At 65.0% G+C, this 18,092-nt stretch overlaps 2 protein-coding genes across 11 annotated transcripts; one reads left to right on the top strand and one right to left on the bottom strand.

The window, feature by feature from the left end:
* Positions 1-147: 147 nt before the first annotated feature.
* Positions 148-8,761, top strand: SIGIRR (single Ig and TIR domain containing). 10 transcript variants are annotated; one of them, XM_031448144.2, is made up of 10 exons: positions 2,558-2,787; positions 4,673-4,835; positions 5,741-5,939; positions 6,395-6,528; positions 6,635-6,775; positions 7,192-7,335; positions 7,425-7,527; positions 7,591-7,741; positions 7,969-8,158; positions 8,432-8,761. In XM_031448144.2, exons 2-10 carry the CDS (start codon positions 4,829-4,831, stop codon positions 8,593-8,595), a joined length of 1,233 nt encoding a protein of 410 aa, XP_031304004.2. In that variant the 5' UTR covers positions 2,558-2,787; positions 4,673-4,828; the 3' UTR covers positions 8,596-8,761. The 10 variants fall into 10 exon arrangements, with proteins under 10 accessions (XP_064347986.1, XP_064347987.1, XP_031304003.2 ...); XM_031448143.2 differs by lacking the exon at positions 2,558-2,787 and adding an exon at positions 445-598 and having other exon boundaries at positions 7,425-7,741; XM_031448142.2 differs by lacking the exon at positions 2,558-2,787 and adding an exon at positions 446-610 and having other exon boundaries at positions 7,425-7,741.
* An 857-nt stretch (positions 8,762-9,618) lies between these two features.
* On the bottom strand, positions 9,619-17,202 carry PKP3 (plakophilin 3). The gene is made up of 13 exons (XM_031448175.2): positions 16,832-17,202; positions 14,536-14,615; positions 13,758-14,389; positions 13,546-13,669; positions 12,891-13,095; positions 12,383-12,557; positions 11,774-11,891; positions 11,533-11,703; positions 11,272-11,457; positions 10,724-10,877; positions 10,350-10,542; positions 10,166-10,253; positions 9,619-9,983 (listed from the first exon to the last, which is right to left on the bottom strand). The coding sequence occupies exons 1-13, from the start codon at positions 17,064-17,066 to the stop codon at positions 9,948-9,950; spliced, it is 2,397 nt and encodes a 798-aa protein (XP_031304035.2). The 5' UTR covers positions 17,067-17,202; the 3' UTR covers positions 9,619-9,947.
* Between the last annotated feature and the right edge of the window lie 890 nt (positions 17,203-18,092).

Here is an 18,092-nt window from a genome sequence, read left to right as displayed (position 1 = left end):
ACCCTCCGGGCTAGTTGGGCCGGTTTGGCCTCTGCCCCCCCCCCCCCCCCCCCGGCGCGGCGGCGGCGGCTGCTGAGGACTGAGCGCGGGACAGTCCAAAGCACCAGCCTTGGGCGCAAAGCGGGACATTCGGCCCGCCCTCGGCCCTGGCTGCTGGGCGGGGCCGCACCTGCAGCTGCCGCTGGGCCTGTCGCCGCCGCCTGGCCCAGGTGAGCCGCTCCACCCCCGCGGCCGCGCGGGCCACGGGTCTTGGCAGCAGGTGTGGCAATCGTGGCTCCTACCCACGGAGGTGAGTGGAGGTCTCCGGCTTCCGGGAGCCAGGACCGGGCCTGAAGCCTGGGGGCCGGGGTGCCTCTCGCCCCGGGGAGCCTCTGGGCCGCGGTGGGTGCGGTTCCGCAGGAAGTGCGCCGGAGCCGGGCTCGTTGCCCACGTCGCCCGGAAGCCCGAGCTCGCCCGCGTCCCGGTCCCTTGAGCCTCGTGGGGGCAAGCGCCGCTCTTTCCCGCTCCGCCTGACGTGAGCCGTGGCTTCCTCGCGGCCCTCGCCCATGAGAGGGAAGAGAGCGCCGAGGCGCGAGGGGACGCCCACCTCCGCCCCAAGGTCGGCGCCCAGGTCTGAGGCCTCCCAGGGCGCCGGGGGCTGACAGTGAAGCCGGCTGGAGCCGCTGCGCGCCGGCCTCCGGGCGGAGCTACCGCCGTCCGCGCGCCTCTCTGCCTTCCGTGCGCGCCCTCGCCGCCTGCGCGCGCCCCCGACCTGCGGGCCGTCCGCGCCCCCCAACCGCGCGCGGCCCGCCCCGCCCGCTCACCGCACCTGGAGGGTGGGCGATGCTAAGGCCTGTCCACCCCTCCGGGAAGGCGGAGGGCAGGTGCGGGGTGTGCGGCGAGGGAGACCCGGGTGTCGTGGGCGCCTCTCGGCTTGTGGGGCCCAGGCGTTTGTGCACGTTCTTCCCTTCAGGAGATGCGGCACGCACAAGGCGCAGAGGGGCTGCCCGCCCCCAAAGAGGGGGAGTCGCTCAGAGACTGTGGGGTGCGGAGCAGCAGACCATACGGCAGGGCGGGGAAAGGGAGCGGCGCTGGGCGGGGGCTGGCGGAGGCACTGGAGCTCCAGCGCGAGGCCGGAGGGTGGGAAGGGTCTGGGCTTTCTAGGAACCGCACGGCGCGGGACAGAGTGTGGTGGGCGGTGCAGGGGGCGGGCTCGGACGCGGAAGGGCTGTTCTGGAGAGCGCCTGAGGCAACGTGGAGGTTATGCTCTCTTTGGGGAGTGGGCCTGGGGGACGAGGGAGGGTACGCGTGGCGGTTACCGGCTAGCGGGGCGTGCAGCTATGGCTGTGAGATGCCGGTACAGACGGGCATCCAGAGCAGCAGGCCGTCTGCCAGGACCTCTGAGGGGCAGCAAGACTGGTTGGGGACACGAGAGCTCTTTGCTTCCTGCCTGGGTGCTCCTGGGCAGGTCACTGACTGCTGGCGGCCAGTAACCTGTCCGTCAGGTGCTTGTGCTGCCTACTCGGCCTCAGCGCCCCCAGGGCAGCTTGCAGGACGGGCTCCTACCAGCTCCAACAGGCGTCCAGGAAGCTGAGGATCAGTGGGGAAGAGGTGCAGTCAGGCCTTCCTCCAGTTCTGCGAGACCCTGAGCCCAAGATGCGCTGTCACCTAAGAGTCTTGAAGGCCACCAGGGCTTTGAGCAGGGGGGCTTGGGCGGGGTCAGATTAAGGATGTGGGGAAGCAGGTGCTGCCCTGAGGATGCGCCCCTGGAAGGCCCTGCCCTGTGTGGGTGGGGGCAGGGACAGGGGCTGGAGGGGACTCTTGCCTGATTTCTGCGGGCAGCGATACCAGCTACCTGTCGCTGGGCCCTGAGTCCTTCATCAGTCTGGTGTCGGGGCGCGGGAATCGGTGGTGGCAACAGGGGATGCTGGCTGCCCATCCCCCCACACTGGGCTCAGAGCTGGGCGCCTCTGCTGAGGCCTCCTGTTTGCTTCCTTGTCTAGGGAAGGCGGCACTTCTCTCCCTTCCCCGCCTGAAACTAAGGTCCATGTGATACCCCAGCCCCCTTGTAGCTGCTCACTGTTTGGGGGCTACACCTGGGAGGTGGACAGGGAGGGAGCCAAAGAACCCAGCCCAAGGCCCCATTGCTGGTGAGAGTTTCCACAGAAGCCCCATCACCCCCACAGGTCAGAGGTCAGGGGTACTTAGGGTTGCTCACTTGGGCCCAGGAGCTACGTGGAGACTCCGCCCTCTCCTGGGTGTTGGAATCGTAGGGGTGTCCAGAAAGCAGGCCATACTGCCCAGCTCCTTGTGTGTGTGCAGGACGGCCCTGATGGGGGGAGGGTTTGCCTGCCAGGACCCTGACATATCACCCTGGGCCCGAGTACTGGTGCAGCCTCTGCCCACCTTCCAGGTCTGGCCTGCGGAAGGACGGTGCCTGGATGGACTGGGGTGGGCCCCAGAGGAAGGAGCCGCTTGACTCAGAGTTACAGGAAGAGCGGGGCAGGCGGGGCCAACGGGGAGAACCACCAACTGCCCGCCAGCCCGCCTCAGAGGAGGGTGGGTGCTTGGGTGGGGTTTGGGTTTAGGAGAGGATGTGACTGCGAAGCCAGGAAGCTACGGGGAAAGTTCTGAATAAAACACACAAACAAAAGCCAGGTCCTCACCGTGCTTGGCAATGCGTCCGGGGCAGCCGTGGTGCTTTGGACTGGGCCGGGGGCCCAGCTGAGCAAAGAGTTTGCTCCAAAGCACAAGTCAGTGCCCTCAGTGACCGACCTCCCCGACTCAGGAGGAAAGAGCTGGAACCAGGTGACTTCGTGCCCTCCCACAGTGGCCTTGCTTCTCGGCGTGAGCCAGTGTCCTTGTCCTTGGGTGCCTTTCCTGGCCTGAGGCCTGTCCTCAAAATCAGGCCTGGCTAAGGAGAGGCCCGCAAAGCATGTGGCACATGTGTGCATCATGTGCGTGCACCAGTGAGAGTGAGGGGTGATGGGAGGCTGAGGGGTGTGTGAGGTGCAGTGAGTGTGGTGTGAGGTGTGTACAGATGCTCGTGGCTGTGTGCCCTGTGGGAGCTGTGGCAAGTGTGTGCTGTGTGTGCCAGGTGTGTAGACCACCAGTGTGTGTGAGTGTGGGGCGTGTGCACGTGTACACAGGGGCCAGGAGCTTACTGTAGGCCTGTGTGGGGTGCAGGGGGTGGGTGTATGGCGCCGACTGTACAGAGGGGCTGTTGCAGGGGAAATGGCAGGGAGAGTGTGCAGCACAGAAGCTGCAGGGGGTTGTGCAGGTCAGGGTGTGTGTGGGGTGTGCAAGGGAGACTGCAGGGGAAGGTGTGGAGGGGAGAGGTATACAGGGCAGACTGTACAGGGAGGGGTATGCAGGGGAACACCTGTCTCCTGGCCATGCAGTTTGGTCTTAACTTCCAGGAGGATCTGAGATTGCATTTCCAGGGGTGGGAGGTCTTCTGAGCTTGGGGAGGCCAAGGAGGCACTGCAGGAGTTGCCCTAGGACCTGCTGGGTTGCAGGAAGTTCCTTTTGGGAGAGGGGGTGTGAGCTGCCCAGTCTTCCACAGTCCCTCAGTGGCTGGTTCTCCTGCTTCAAGGACCTTCCCAGGCCTGCCCTTCACTCCAAAGGGCTTCTGGAAGGACTTTCTGCACTAGCCCCCAAGGGATCAAGCCTGACACTCCACTAATTAGTGAGGAAATTCCAGCCCCTCCAAACCAGGGGCAGAAGCTGGGCCAGGTCCACAGGGGGTCATCCGTGCAGGAGTGGGAGGCAGGCTGAGACTCATCCCTGCAAAGTCTCAGGGGTCCTACTGGTGGGGAGGGAGGGAGTGTTGAAGGAGCTGGGCCCCAGTGTGTCCACTTGGCAGGGAGGGAGGGAGTGGAGTGGATGGATACCCACTGGATTAACAGGGTGGACCTCGGTGACAAGGAAGAGGTAGCCGGGGCCCAGCTGCCAAGGAGGCTGTCGCGAAGGCCCCTGCGCTGGGGCTTCATGCCCCGGCCTTTCAGCCCAGCTCACTGTAGAGATTTTTGTGCCAAGAGGCTGCTGACTGGCTGGAAGTGGCCCCAGAGCCCACGGAGGGGAGAAGGGTCACCTATGAGTGGGTGGGGACTTCCCTTGGAGAACTAGACAGTGTGGACAAAGGTCTCTGGGTTTGAAGATGACAAACAGGTGGGGGCGCCGGCACAGGACCCAGAAAGAGGGATGCCCCGTCAGGCCCAGCCTGGCCCCACTTGCCTCTCCTGCCTTGACGCCTCGGCCCAGCTCAGCCTCAGCCTCAGGTGCCGCGTTCCCGAGGGCATGTCGCACCCAGGACTGAGCCCAGAACAAAGCCCCAGCTGGGAGCGTGGCTCAGTCTGGCAGCCTCAGGGCAGCTAAGTGCGGCGGCCCCGTCCCAGGGGACGTGGGAAGAGGCCAACTCCCAGGCTCATGAGGGGTGCTGGGGACACTGCCCCACCCTGGGCCGTCATGGTGGCCCTGGAGCAGAAGTTCAGCCCGAGGGCCCCGACCAACCCCCTGGGCTGTGCAAGGTGGCGCCACTCCCGCCACGTGTAAGGGACCGGGTGCTGTGCGGGTGCCTGACGCTCTGCCGGCTTCCATTAGGCAGCTGGTGCAGAGGCAGTGTTTCTGCAGCCAAAGTTACACGTTAACTGACCCTGTTCTCATTTAACTTGCTCCCTGGGGATGGCGGCAGCCTCCGACCCGTCCTGGAGCCCTGACTGACCTGATACAAGGACAGAGAGTGAGTTTTGCCCAGCCCTTGGGGGACCAGTCTGCTCGGCCAAGGAGCCCCGTGGAGCCGTGGGTGGCCCCAGTACCCAGCCTGCCCCGAGGAGGCCCCGGCCAGACCATGGCAGGTAGATGGGTCAGAGAGGGATCGGCTCGGGCTCCACTCCTACCTCCTGCCCCTCAGGCTGACTCCTGCAATGTTGCCCGGCTCTCTGCTTGGCCTCAAGCCAGGGGTACAAAGGCCTCTGTTCACCCCACCCTCATGGCCCAGGGTCCTGACCCCACCGTTAGGATGGGCCTTGAACCCTCTCCTGCCCAAGGCCTCTAGACCAGGCTAGTGGGGTAAAGCCCAGGGATACTGGGAGCGGGCACTGGTAGGGGCTGTTGGGGGTGGGATGGGTGGGAGACCACACTACCAAGACGATGACAGTCTTCTCTGACCTCCCCCTGGGGCTCATCCCCCCATTCTAAAGATGAGAAAGTTTGGATCTCCAGGAGGTGAGAAGGCTTGCTTGTGGCCTGGAGTAGAGGGTCCTGGAACCCCAGACTCCCACACCAGGTGACACGTGCTGGCATGCCCAACCCCTGAATCCCCTAAACCACCAGTGTCCACACTCACTGTAGCTCCCCCAGCAGAAAGGCCAGGGCCTGGGCCTCACAGCAATGGGCAACAGGTGCACATGGGAAATGTGGGGGCCAGGCTTATGCCCTGGGTGGATGAGCAGTTAGGTGGGCCCTGCTGGGCTGGGGTGGGGTTGGGTCAGCTCAGCTCTGACTCCGGAAATGCCCTCCAGCTAACATCCCCTCGGAGCCAGGGCAGGCAGAACACACAAGAACCAGCTGCTGCTGGGGGAAGAAGGTATGCCAAATGCCAGGCCCTGTCCCCCACAGGACTCGTGGATGGACATGGTGTGGCCACCATGCAACACGTGCCACTAGCCAGCTTGGTTTTTTCCCGGACCACAGACCATCTGTGGACCATGGGAGCCTGGCACTGCAAGCATGGCTAATGCACAGGTTCCTCTCTCTGCAGGAGTCTGCAACAGGGCCCCTGACTTCCTCTCCCCATCTGGACACCAGGCGCTGGGGTCTGCCCTAGGCAGTGCGGTCACTCTGAACTGCACCGCCTCGGTGGTCTCTGGGCCCCACTGCCCCCTGCCCTCAGTCCAGTGGCTGAAAGATGGGCTGCTGCTGGGCAGTGGAAGACACCATGCCCTCCACGAGGACTCCTGGTAAGAGAGGAGGGTGTCCAGGGTCAGGTAACCACGCTGGATACACCCATGGCCTGTGGCCTCTCTGACCTACACCCTGGTCTACAACTACCTGGACACGGGCTGGGGAGTGACTGCCCAGATGTGACACGAGCAGACTGCCACTCTGGATGCAGACTAACCATCAGTGACTGCAGGAATAGATGGCCCCTTAGACACCTTGTGGTCCACTCAGGGCCATGAGTGCCAGCAGGGGTCAGAGGACCCCCAGGACCCATATGCAGGATTAGGGTAACTATCTCCAAACAGATCCACACCCCCTTGATTCTGGCCATTTCTCTTAGCTTGTGGCCCAAGGACTGCCTAGGAGGCCCAAATTTGCAGCCTCTTTGGATGAGTCCCAGACAGATGGGGCTAAGGGGCATCCAGTGATGCTCTCGGGCCCCAGGTGAGGGGGTGGGGCCTGGTTTCCCCAGGGTCAAGGCCAACTTGTCAGAGGTGCTTGTGTCCAGTGTCCTGGGGGTCAACCTGACCAGTGCGGAGGACTTTGGGACCTTCACCTGCTCCATCCAGAACGTCAGCTCCTCCTCCTTTACTCTTTGGAGAGCTGGTGAGGGGGGTTCACTGGGGTAGAGGGTAGGAGGGAGGCCTGGGAAGCCTTTAGGCCTGGAGGGTGCTGGGGTGGTCAGAGGCTCAGGCTGTAGCTCTGTCCCCAGGCCCAGCTGGACATGTGGCTGCGGTGCTGGCTTCACTCCTAGTCCTGCTGGTCCTGCTCCTGACAGCTCTGCTGTATGTGAAGTGTCGACTCAATGTATTGCTCTGGTACCAAGACACGTACGGGGAGGTGGAGATGAACGGTGCGTGGGTCCCAGATGGACGGGGATGAGGAGTCAGCCACGGGGCCTCCCTGGGCTCAGGTCTGGGTTGGGGGGGGTTGCCCCCAACAAACGTGAGCAGCTCTGGAGGTGGGGTCAAGGGGGCATCCATCCCTGGAGGGCTCTGGCGAGCACGGAGTCCAGGAAACGGGTGTCTCCATGCAGCCCAGGAAGGCACAGGGCTGGCGGAAGGGGGACACGGTATCCCGGTTCCTGGGCTCCACTTGGAATCCCGTGTGAGGGAGGGGTCTAGGCACGACTGGGGCCGGGGAATCTGCTGGATCTGCGTCTGGGGCGCAGACCTGGCCCTTGCTGCACACTGGGAGAGGATTAGGGGACCCCGAGGGTGGCGGGCCCAGGCCTGGAAAGCGGCCGCGCTGACCCGCCGCCGCCCGCAGATGGGAAGCTCTACGACGCCTACATCTCCTACAGCGACAGCCCCGAGGACCGGAAGTTCGTGAACTTCATCCTGAAGCCGCAGCTGGAGCGGCGTCGGGGTTACAAGCTCTTCCTGGATGATCGCGACCTCCTGCCGCGCGCGGGTACCGAGGCGCCCCGCCCCCACCCCAGGCCCGGGCCTCGCCCCGTCTAGGGCCCCGCCCAGCGCCTGCCTACGCTCCTGTTCCCGCAGAGCCGTCCGCCGACCTCCTGGTGAACCTGAGCCGCTGCCGGCGCCTCGTCGTGGTGCTGTCGGACGCCTTCCTGGGCCGGGCCTGGTGCAGCCACAGCTTCCGGTGGGTCCCGCGCGGGGTTGGGTGGGCCCCAGCCGCGCCCCCCCTGACGTCCCTCCCCCGCAGGGAGGGCCTGTGCCGACTGCTGGAGCTCACGCGTAAACCCATCTTCATCACCTTCGAGGGCCAGCGGCGAGACCCGGCGCACCCCGCGCTTCGCCTGCTGCGCCAGCACCGCCATCTGGTGACCCTGCTGCTCTGGAGGCCCGGCTCCGTGGTGCGGAGAGGCGGGGAGGGGGGTTGTGGATGGAACCCCATGGGCGGGGGTTCTGTGGCCAGGTGCCCAGAGGAGGGACCCTGCTTGAAGGTCCCTGGAGCCAGGTGAATGCGCGCTGCGAGGTGTACTCTGGGGCTAAGGAGGCCAGGGGCTTCCAGCGTTGGGAACCCCCATGTGTTTATACACGCTGTGTTTACACACGCTGATTGCCCCACCCTGGCCGCCAGATGCCTTCCTCCGATTTTTGGAAAGAGCTACAGCTGGCACTGCCGCGGAAGGTGCAGTACAGAGCGATGGAGGGAGACCCCCAGACCCGGCTGCAGGATGACAAAGACCCCATGCTGATTGTGGGAAGCCGGGTCCCGGAAGGTCGGAGCCTGGACCCAGAGCTGGACCCTGACCCCGAGGGGGACCTGGGTATGCCCACCCCTGACCCTGGGAAGCTCAGCCTTGGTTGGAGGAGGACTGCATAAGGTGGAGGAGCTGGGAAAGGTGTCCATGAGGTGGGGACTGCCCCCTGCAGCCGAGCACCTCTGGCTGCCTCTTTCCATGGAGGAGGTTGAGCCCAGGGCCTGCCTGGGAACTTCTGGGACCTCAAATGCTACCATGCAGGAGGGGCAGCAGGGAGTGACTGGCAGGAGGCAGGCTGTGAGCAGCCCAGCCTCAGGCCTGGCGGTACCCCCTCCCCAGGTGTACGAGGACCTGTCTTTGGGGAGCCATCAGCTCCACCGCACGCAAGTGGGGTCTCACTTGGAGAAGGCCGCGGCAGTGAGGTGGATATCTCGGATCTCGGCTCCAGAAACTACAGTGCCCGCACGGACTTCTACTGTCTGGTGTCAGAGGAAGACGTGTAGTCCGGGCTGGAGCAGCAGGACCACCAGGGACAGCTAGGGGCAGGGCAGGGTGGCTTTTTCCCCTAGTTTAGCAGGACCACGAGCCCCATCTACCTGTGGCCCTGGGACCTCGGGGAAAGGGAGTGACTCCAGTCTTGTGCCACAAATAAAGTCCTTTTGAATCTTACCCGGGTCTTGGTCTCTCCTCTCCTGGGGCAGGAAGCAGGCGTCCAGTGTCTTGGGCAGAGCACCCCTCACTTCTGTCTCAGGCCCTCCAGGGCCCTGGACCCCTCCCTTTTCTCACCACATGGCCACTCGGTCACCAAATCTGGCCAACCACACAAACCCACTCTCTCCCCGTCCTCCTCTACCCTGACCCAGCCAGACACATCTTTTGCAGTGGCTTCCTCAGGTTTCCCTGCTTGGGGGAGTGATATCTCCAGTCTCACTCCGCTCCAGACAGACCCTGGGGGGGCAGGCCCCTAGAGACTTCAGATTCTAAACTTTGCAGAAGAAGCCTTTGGTTGTAAAAATATCAGTGGGAGGTTCACAACCAAATGGCCTAACTTGGTGAGATGGGGAGGGGGCCCAGCACCTACTGGACCCCAAGCCTCAGACAGACAGCATGAGTCCTGTCGGGGCACCCCCAGGCCCAGTGAGGCAGGGCAGAGAGGTGTTGGGTGCATGTGCCACATGAGCCCAGCCCAGCAGGGCAGCACCAAAGCCAGCAGCAGTTCCAGTTGTCCCAGGAGCGGTCATTGCTCTGCTCGCGAGGTCCCCAGCTCTGCTGCACCAGTGCTTCACTTGGGCTGAGGCTGCCACTGCTGCTGCCCCGTCTCCTCCACTCTTTGGCCTCCCACTGCTGGACACGCCCTCCTCCCTGTCCTGGGTCTCCTGACACGGAGACGCCTGTGTGTGGGCTCAGGGCGGGTGTCCTCAGGGGTGGGCATGGTTGTGCTGGAGGACACTGCTGAATCCTTGGATCCAACCCCCAGGTCTGGCCAGCCCAAGAAGCACGCAGGGCTGTGGCTGCTGTGTTCACGGCCACTTTTATTCCCAGCGCTGGTTGTCCCAAGGCCCTCCTGGGCCACAGCCAGCCCCACCTCTGCCAGTCACCTGGCCACGACCCCACGCATCAGATCAGCCTCAAGCCCTGCCCCACTCCCTGCCCTGCAGAAGCCAAGTCCCTAGCCACAAGCCCCTGTCCCCTCCCCCATGGCCCATGCCTTCAAGTCGCACATGGATGGGGCTCCGTTGAGAGGCCCCTGGGCCATCATCAACCTTCTCAAGCTGGCTGGCGAGCAGCCCTGAGCTGAGCCCGTCCCTCGGAGGCCGGGTCACGTTCCGTCCTCCTTCTCCAAGGAAGGCCTTGCCTACGGGCCCAGGAAGTCCTCCTTTCGGTAGCCCTTCTGCAGTGGAGAGGGAACCCAGGGTCAGGATGTGCTGCCCTGCACCCGTCCGCCCCAGTGTGCTGGAAGCAGAACCCTGGTCTCCCCGGTCTCCGGTGCCACACGGGCTTCCGCGTCCCTCCCCGCCGTCCCCGGCCCCCACCCTGCGCTTGGGGCCTGCCCATCCTGGACTGCGGACATACCGCCCGGAAGTCTCGGTGGAGCTTGCTGTACTGCCACAGGTTGGCCAGGAGGCTGGAGGCCGCCCTCGAGGACTTCTCACTGTCAGGGCTGGGGGCAGGGGGCAGGGGTCAGCAGGGCAACGGGCATGGCCAGAGATGGGGTGGGCTGGGGCACCCTGGGCCGGGTGTGAGGTTGGGCCCTGACCTGTCCCGCATCTTCTTGAGGAAGACCAGCTTGCGGAGTCCATCGAAGTAAAGCAGGTCCCGGGCGGCGACTGGACTGGCCACCACCAGGTTGTTGAGCACGGCTATGATGTTCACGAGCACGTCAGCCGGAGGGCACTTCTCACCCACGCTGCCAGGCAGCTTCTCGATCAGGTGACTCACCACCTTGGTGGCTGCCAGGAGGTGGGAAGGTCAGGCTCTACCGCCCCCCCAGCCACCTCGGCACCTTCCATGCCTGTCTGTCCACCGGCTCTGGCTTCCCAGAAGCTGCCCAATGGGCAGCAGCAAAGTCCAGGGGTGAGCCCAGCCAGGCAGGGTGAGGCAAAACCCTGGCTCCGGGACAGCCAGACTCACACATCTCATCCTTGTTCCTGGCGTTCCGAGACAGGTTTCGGATGAGGCCAGTCAGTGAGCGCAGCTGGTGGTGGTCAGCGGTCCGAACTCGGTCCAGCAGCGGGTTCAGGATGCGCTCCTGCTCCAGAGCCAGCCGGCTCAGCACGCCTGCCCACTGCAGGTGAGAAAGGGGCTGGTGAGCACAGGTGCCGGCCCTCAAGGCCCCAACCTCCCTGGCACCTCCCTTAAGCCCAGCGCAGACCTTGAATCCTCACAGGCCCCTGGGCCTGTCTGGGATGCTGACCTCATGCTTCTTGCTGCCCCTCAGAGTCCCCTGCCTTCTCGTCCCGCCTGCTCTGCCCGGAGGTTGGCACCCTCCACTGCCTCCTGCCTCCTTTCCTCCCTCGCTCTGAAGTTCTGGCTCCCCTTACAGACTGTAAACTCCCGGAGAGTGGGCTCCTGTCTCCTGTTCACCCCTCGTATCCCCGACCCGTGGGCAGGTGTGGGTCAGGCCAGGCACAGCCCTGTGGTGCCCAGGACACCTGCCGGGTGTCCGCAGGGGCCCTCACCCTGCGGTCGCCCGCAGTGATGTTCTGCAGTGCCCCAGCGGCCGCCTCGGTGGTGTGCCGGTTGAGCTCGCAACGCTGCAGCAGCCGGTTGTACAGCCCCACGATCTGGGGGCTCCACAGCCACTCAAGGCCCTTGGGGTCCTTAGACACCTCGGCAAAGGTGAGCGCATCAGCCATGAGGGGCAGCTGGGAGAAGAGGGCAGAGGGTCAGCTGCGGGCAGGCCAGCACCTCTGCTCCCACCAACCCAGGCCCACTCCCACCTCTCGGAGCCGCCGGCTCTGCGGAGTGAAGCAGCCCACCACCTCGCCGGGCGGCACCCCCACCACGTCCCGGCGGCCCCGGCCCTCCAGCCGCTGCAGGGCAGATGGCGGCATCTCGTCATACAGGCGGTAGGACAGGTTCCTCAGCACGCACACAGCATTCTCCACGCTCTGCAGAGGGCGGGCAGCAGTTAGAGCAGGCTGGAGCCCCTCAGGCCCCCAGGCACTGGCCGACCCTCACCTTGTCCTCACACTTGCCCACGTCCAGGGCGTGGTTGATATAGGTGACCAGGGCATCCACCAGCCCGTGGCACTCACGCATCTTTTGACGAGTGGCCTGGGAGGCTGAGCTGAGGTTCCTGTGGGTGGAGGCAGATCAGAGACCGCCACAGGGACCCCAGGCAGAGCTCACCTCCCACAGGGACCCCCCCCCCCAAACAGCCACAGGGGCCCAAAACCAAGGGCTGAGATCCTGAGCACCAACCCTCTCCTTCCCCTGAGCTGGGCCCTGCCCCAGGCACCTCCTGCTCCTAGTCCTGGGATGGGGGGGACACGGCGGCCCTGACCCCTCTGCCTGCCCATCCCCAACCCTCTCCTCAAAGTGCCCGGGGGCGGAGAGAGGTTATAAATGTCAGACCAAGTCCCTGATGTAAGGAAACCTCAGCCTGTGAACCCAGAGTCTGTCGACATCTGACTGGGGGACACACCTGATGGCCTGATCCCCTCCTGCATCAGCACTCTGCCTCGCTTGTCTGTCCACATCTCCCAGCCCGCGGCCACCTCCGCCATGTCATTCAGACCTCAGACCCAAAGGCCCCTTCTCGGGCCTCCCCCACCCCGCCCAGCGCACCTGAGGAAGCCCGTGGCGTTGTAGAAGATCTCGGCCTCTGAGGCGTTCTGCTGGATGAGGGGGGGTCCCCCAGCCCCCGAGAGGGGGCTCAGCACCAGGTCTGTGAGCTGTTCCAACGTGTCTCGGGCCAGGCGGTCCTTCAGGTGGTCACTGGAGGACAAGTTCCACAGGATCCCTGCGGCAGGGGGCCAAGTCCGTGGTCAGGGGCAGCCCACCAGCCCCTCTGGCTCTTCCAGGGATGGTGGGGAGGAGGCTCCTGACCTCTCTCTCCCTGGGCCCCGCCTGGCACTTCCAGCCTCACCCAAGAGCCTCGATGGGGAGAGCCTGAGTGTGACCTGCAGGGTCACGGGGCTGCAACAGAGCAGAGAGGACACTTGGGGACACGGGGCCTGGGGTCTGGGGTGCAAGGTCAGCTCCAAAGAGACAAGCCCCAGAAACAGCGGTGGGGACCCAGGGAAGAGGCAGGCGGGGCGGCGCGGGGTGGCCGGGCGGTGGGGCCCAGGGCCACCTGTGACGTTCTTGCGCAGCTCGTCGTCCTGCTCGCGCAGCGTGCGCAGCAGCTCGAAGATGCCGTTCTCTTCCACCAGGGCCAGCTTGTTGTCCGCGCTGTCATACACGAGGTTGCGCATGGCGCCCGTGGCATGGCGCTGCACCTCCTGGTTGGCGTGGTTGAAGAGCTTCACCAGCCTGGGCACGGCCTGAAGGCTGCGGGCCTGCAGGCACAGGCATGCAGGTGTCAGCACGCGTGCAAGGGTGGACGCGCACGGGTGTATGCAGGTGGATGTGTGTACGTGCATGCAGGCTTATGTAAATGATGCAGGTGTGTAGACGTGTGCCAGTGTATGTAGGCGTGTACGGATGCTGTGAACATGTGCACTTGTATAGCGCTTGTACACTGATGTGTGGACGTTACCCCAGTGCACGCAGGCACGTGCAGACGTGCGGATGTAAGCAGGTGTGTGGGGATACATGCAGGTGTGTGCAGACATACACAAGTCACTCCCTCCTGCCCGTCCTCTGCTGAGGAGGCTCTGAGCAGGACCAGGTCTGCCCAGTCAGCTTGGGGATCTGCAAGGGGTGGTCAGGGACTGGAGGGCAGTGAGCGAAGGGGGGCCAATGCAGGGTGTCCCCAGGCCGGGGGCCACGGGCAGCAGGGTGGTCACCTGCTTCTTGGCCGTCGCGTCACTGTAGCACTTGTGTTGGATGTAGGCCGCTCCCAGCACCTGCAGGTTGGGGTCTGAAGCCATGAGGTACTTGACTGCTGAGGGCAGGTCAATGTCATCAAAGCTGCAGAGACAGGCGGCAGGTGTCAGGCTGACCCAGGGACGGACTAGGGTCATGGCAGAAGCCCCTCCCAGAGCCAGGCCCAGCTCACCCGCTGCTGAGCCTCTGCAGTGTGCGGTGGCTACCGTAGCTGTCCAGCGCACGCATGTCCGGCAGGTGGCCCGAGTCAGCCAGGCTGAGGCTGAGGCTGCGCACGGATGGCGCCCGGGTCACAGGCTCCAGGACGGCCCCCGGCGGCCCCCCAGGCCCCGCACGGCTGCGGTGGCTGCTCTGGAATCGCTGCAGGGTTCGCATGGCGGGGGCACGGATGGTCCGGCTGGGTGGTCCCTCGGTGGGCTCCGGCCAATCCAGACCCCCAGCCTGGCCAGAGCTGGAGCTGGCATGGCGTTCATAGGCAAAGGACCTGTACGCGGAGGCAGCGGACGGCTCCAGCTGCTCGGACACCACACTGTAGCGGTCATCCGGGCCCCCGGCCCCCAGCCTCAGGGAGCGCAGGGACAAGGTGTCATAATCCACCCGGCTCCCCACCCTGCCACGCTCGTGGAAGGACACGGGCCGGGTGGGCATTGGTGCAGCAGGCTGGGCAGCCCCGTACCCGGCAGCCCCAAAGGCACTGCCCCCATTGTGGGCAGAGCTCAGCCTCCGACTGGAGCTCAGGTCCACGGCTGAACGGGAGGACCAGGAAGCAGGGCTGTAGGTAGGTTTGGCGATGGGCCGGAAGGTCTGCGGGTAGGCGGGGGGGGGGGGATGGACAGTGAGGGGTGCGGCGGCTCTCCTGGCGCCAGTCCCCTCCTCCTGACCCTGAAGCCCTCAGCCTACCCCAGAACCCCCCTCATGTGACCCTTTGGGCTGGAAAGGGTGTCACTCACCGAGGTGGTGTCCCCACTCAGGCCCTGGGAGCGGGAGCTGAAGCCAGCCTGCAGGGTGTGGTACCCGGCCCGGGACCCACCTGTGGACAGGGACAGCGGAGCCTGGCTGGGCTGATGGCCAAGTGCTGGCCTCCTGACTCCTCTCTGACCCTGAGGCCTGGCAGGGAGGTTGGGTGGACTCCAGGGCCAGGTGCCAGTGTCTCTGCCATTGCCTCATTGTACCCTGCCAGCCGTGTTTGCTCCCTCCCTGAGGCTGCCTGGGGAGTGTGCCAGGGACTCCTACATTAGCTCTCAGCCCTGCCAGGGTACAGTGCCTGGCTGCCTCCCCCAGGAAGCCACCCTGACCTCCTGTGAGCCCGTCCAGTGCTGTGGTCACCCCAGAGTGATGCCACACTCACCGAGGACACAAGTCTCCCTGGACTGGTGCCCTGAGGGGCAGTCCCTTGACCCACCTGGCAGAGCCACACCCGCCCCCAGCCACACACAGACTGAGGGCTCTGGCGCCAGCCTGACTACCTGGTGAGTGGACGGACGAGTGGGTGGGTGGAGGGTGGAGAGATGGGGGGAGGGCGAGTTGGACCATTGGAAGGATGGGTGGGTGGATGAACAGACTGCTAGGTGAAGGGATAACTAAGCTGGGAGGATGGCGAGCTGGTGAAGGGACAACTGAACGAGTATGTGTCAGATGCAGAATGGACGGGTGGGTGGGCTGTGCTTGGTCAGGCGCACTGGAAGAGCTGGGCAAGGGTCAAACCAAGGTAGAGCAGTGGCAACAGGCTGGGGTGGCATCGCCTGGGCGATGCCCGGGGTTGGGTCTTTAAGCCTGGAGGGAGTTCCTGGGGGTGGTTAGCCTCTGCCAGAGTCCTGCTGGGGCCACACCTGGAGGAGGAAGAGTCCCCTCTCCCCAAAGGCCAGGGGACAGTGACCTGGCTGATGGGACTCAGGGTGGGGGTGAAGGGAAGAGGGGCCTTGGCCCCTCCCCCAACCTCTGCCCCACATCGGTCTAGGGGGACTCCCCAACCCAGCATGCTCCCCAGACCCGCCCTGGTTAATGAGGCTTCTGGGCAGGGGCTATTAACCCTTTGACGCTAGCGAGGCTGAGCCTGGGGGGGCACGCCCCGAGCCTGGGGACCTTACCCCCACCCCCAAATTATAATCCTCTTTTCCCTAATTGGCAGGGTAGCCAGGGTGGTAATTAACCCCTCCCTGCTCCCTCCTCTACCTCATGACCCCTGGGCACCCAACTTGGCCATAAGCAAGGCTGAAGCCTAGGGAGGGGGGTACCCAGGAATCCAGGCTGCCCTGACGACCCTGGCTGACCCTCCTTCCTCTGACCAGAGGCTGGAGGCCAGGACTGTGGGGGCCCTCCAATCATCTTGTGAACAACTTAGACCCGAGGTCTTGGCCTGTGACTTCCTGGAAGGTTCATCTTACCACCTAACATTGATCCCTGTTGCTGCAGCCTGGAAGGGAGGAAATGGCCCTTCTAGAGCCAGTGCCCAGAACTCGCTGCATCCGTGGGATCCTTCAACACTCATGCACGCACACACACTCACACGTACTCACACATTCATCACACACATGCACGCACACGCATGCATGCACCGGGGGATTGGGATTCCTACACGGGGGGCTGCCTGGCACGAGGGGCAGTCCCCCAGCCGCTGCTCTCACAGAGATTATGTGGGTCACTCCAACAGGTCCCTCCACTGCAATTCCCTGGGGAGACCCTGGCCCAGACAGGTGGGTGGCTCTGGGCCAGGAGCCCCAGACCCCACCCCTCATCTTTCTGTCTGCTCATTCCCATGGGGGCTGGGGGCAGGGTGAGGGTGGAGGAACACTATAGCCTGGGTGTCCGTGTCTCAGTGTGTTTGTGTCTCTGTGGGACTGATGTGTGTCTGCGTGTCTCTGAGGCCGTGTGTGAGCCCGTGTCATGGGGGCCTGGACGTGTGTGTGTTCCGTGTTTATCGGCAGAGATGGGCCTGGCTGGCGTGCCATGTGCTGCGCCGCCGGTTGTCCCCCAACTGGGGGCCGGGACTCAGGGCCAAGGGGCAGGTGAGGCCGGACCAGGCTTGCAGGGAGGACCCAGGGGACCCCGCTGGGAGGTGGGAGGCCCCACCTATGGCTTCTCCCACGCCCGCTGGGGCGGGGCGGTGACTCAAGTCATGGCCTGGGTGAGTCAGGGAGCTGAGCCCAGAGTCGGCTGCACCACGGCCTCTGGCCCTCGCACCACCACACCCGCTGGGGCCACTCTGGCCGCCACCGCCCGCTGCCCACCCTGCCCGTATCCGCCTACCTCCTCTGGCTGCCTCGGCGGCCCCCTCAGGCTCGGCGGCCCCATTGGGCCGTGGCTGCTGGCCCAGCTGCAGGAGGCGAGCGCGGACCTGCTCCTGGACCCGGGCCACCCGCAACCGCTCAGCCTCTGGCCCGTCTGCGCCCCGGCGGTCCAGCTGCAGGTCGGAGGGCAGTGCCAGGGAGCACACGCCGGCCTCGGGCTGCAGGGCCGACAGCAGGAAGTTACCGTCCTGCATGGCGGCTGGCACGCGGGGCTGGGTCCACCTGGCCTGGGCCCGGCAGCCGCCTCCAGCCCGGGCTGTCTCCGCCGTCTCTTCTGTGCGGCCCTGTCCCTGAAGTCCCCTCCCCGCTGGCCTCGCCCAGGGCTGGCCTAGAGACAGACACCCGCCCAGCCCTGAGCTCAGCTAGGGGCGGGGACACCTGGGCCAGGTGGGAGGGAGGGGCCGCTGCCTGCTGGAATTTGGGCGGAAGAACAGGCCCTGCATGTTCCCCTCCTTTCGCCCGACCCAGGAGACGGGCAGAGGGGTCCAGGCCCTTTGTTCACAGCAAGCAAAGGCCATAGCAAGTCCTCTGAGCCCGCTGTCCTGAGTGTTAGGGAAGGGCCTAGAGAGGCCCCTGGGGAGCCTATGGCTGCCCCCTCTGGAAATCTGAGGGTGGGCCTCCCCCTCCCTGAGGAGCTGGGGGCTCCAGGTAACTCCACGGACCAGGCGGCCCAACCGTGAGGCTGGAATGAGGCCTAGACGGGGGCAGGTGGGGGCAGGGGTGGTGCGGCTTCAAGTCAGTGGTAGTGGACAGGCTTGAAGGTAAAGGAATTGAGTGGAGCTTTAGGGTGGAAGGGGGCTCTGGGGGCCCTTGTCCAGGTCCTTGGTGCCCGAGAGACCCCGGAAGTGTGAGGCTCACCCCCAGGCTCGTGACCTTCCAGATCTCCTCCTGTAGACCCCAGAAACCACCCCCCACCGCCCCCCTCTGCAGAGGCCTCCAAAGGACTGGCTTGGCCCTCTCTGGAGCCCCTCCTGTGCTCCTGCCCCCCAGGGTGTGGGGGTGGGAAACCGTTCCCAACACTGAGTCAGGGCTCAGCTCAGCAGGGGCAGGCAGGACTGCCCCCGGGGGCTGACTCAGAGGGCCCTCCCGCACTGGCTCGGGGCGCAGGACCTGGTATGTGCAGGGAAGAGCCTGGGAGTCTGAGAGAGCAGGACGAGGAGGGGTTGGAGCAGTGTGGGGAGTGGGGGGCGTAGGGTCAGAGATGGGGGGAGGCCCAGGCA

The sequence above is a fragment of the Camelus dromedarius genome, chromosome 12 (assembly GCF_036321535.1).
Source record: "Camelus dromedarius isolate mCamDro1 chromosome 12, mCamDro1.pat, whole genome shotgun sequence".
Lineage (NCBI taxonomy): Eukaryota > Metazoa > Chordata > Mammalia > Artiodactyla > Camelidae > Camelus > Camelus dromedarius.
Note: the sequence above shows the minus strand (reverse complement) of the source record. Positions and strands in the feature narration are given on the sequence as shown.

Excerpts from the sequence above, each read along its gene's own strand:
- SIGIRR (XM_031448143.2), top strand. Across the intron at positions 6,529-6,634 it reads CTTTACTCTTTGGAGAGCTG|GCCCAGCTGGACATGTGGCT; the intron begins GTGAGGGGGGTT and ends CTCTGTCCCCAG. Across the intron at positions 7,336-7,424 it reads CGACCTCCTGCCGCGCGCGG|AGCCGTCCGCCGACCTCCTG; the intron begins GTACCGAGGCGC and ends CTGTTCCCGCAG.
- PKP3 (XM_031448175.2), bottom strand. The coding sequence starts at position 17,066 with ATGCAGGACGGTAACTTCCTGCTGTCGGCCCTGCAGCCCGAGGCCGGC. Across the intron at positions 13,670-13,757 it reads CTGCAGAGGCTCAGCAGCGG|CTTTGATGACATTGACCTGC; the intron begins GTGAGCTGGGCC and ends CTGTCTCTGCAG. Across the intron at positions 9,984-10,165 it reads TCCACCGAGACTTCCGGGCG|AAGGGCTACCGAAAGGAGGA; the intron begins GTATGTCCGCAG and ends TCTCCACTGCAG.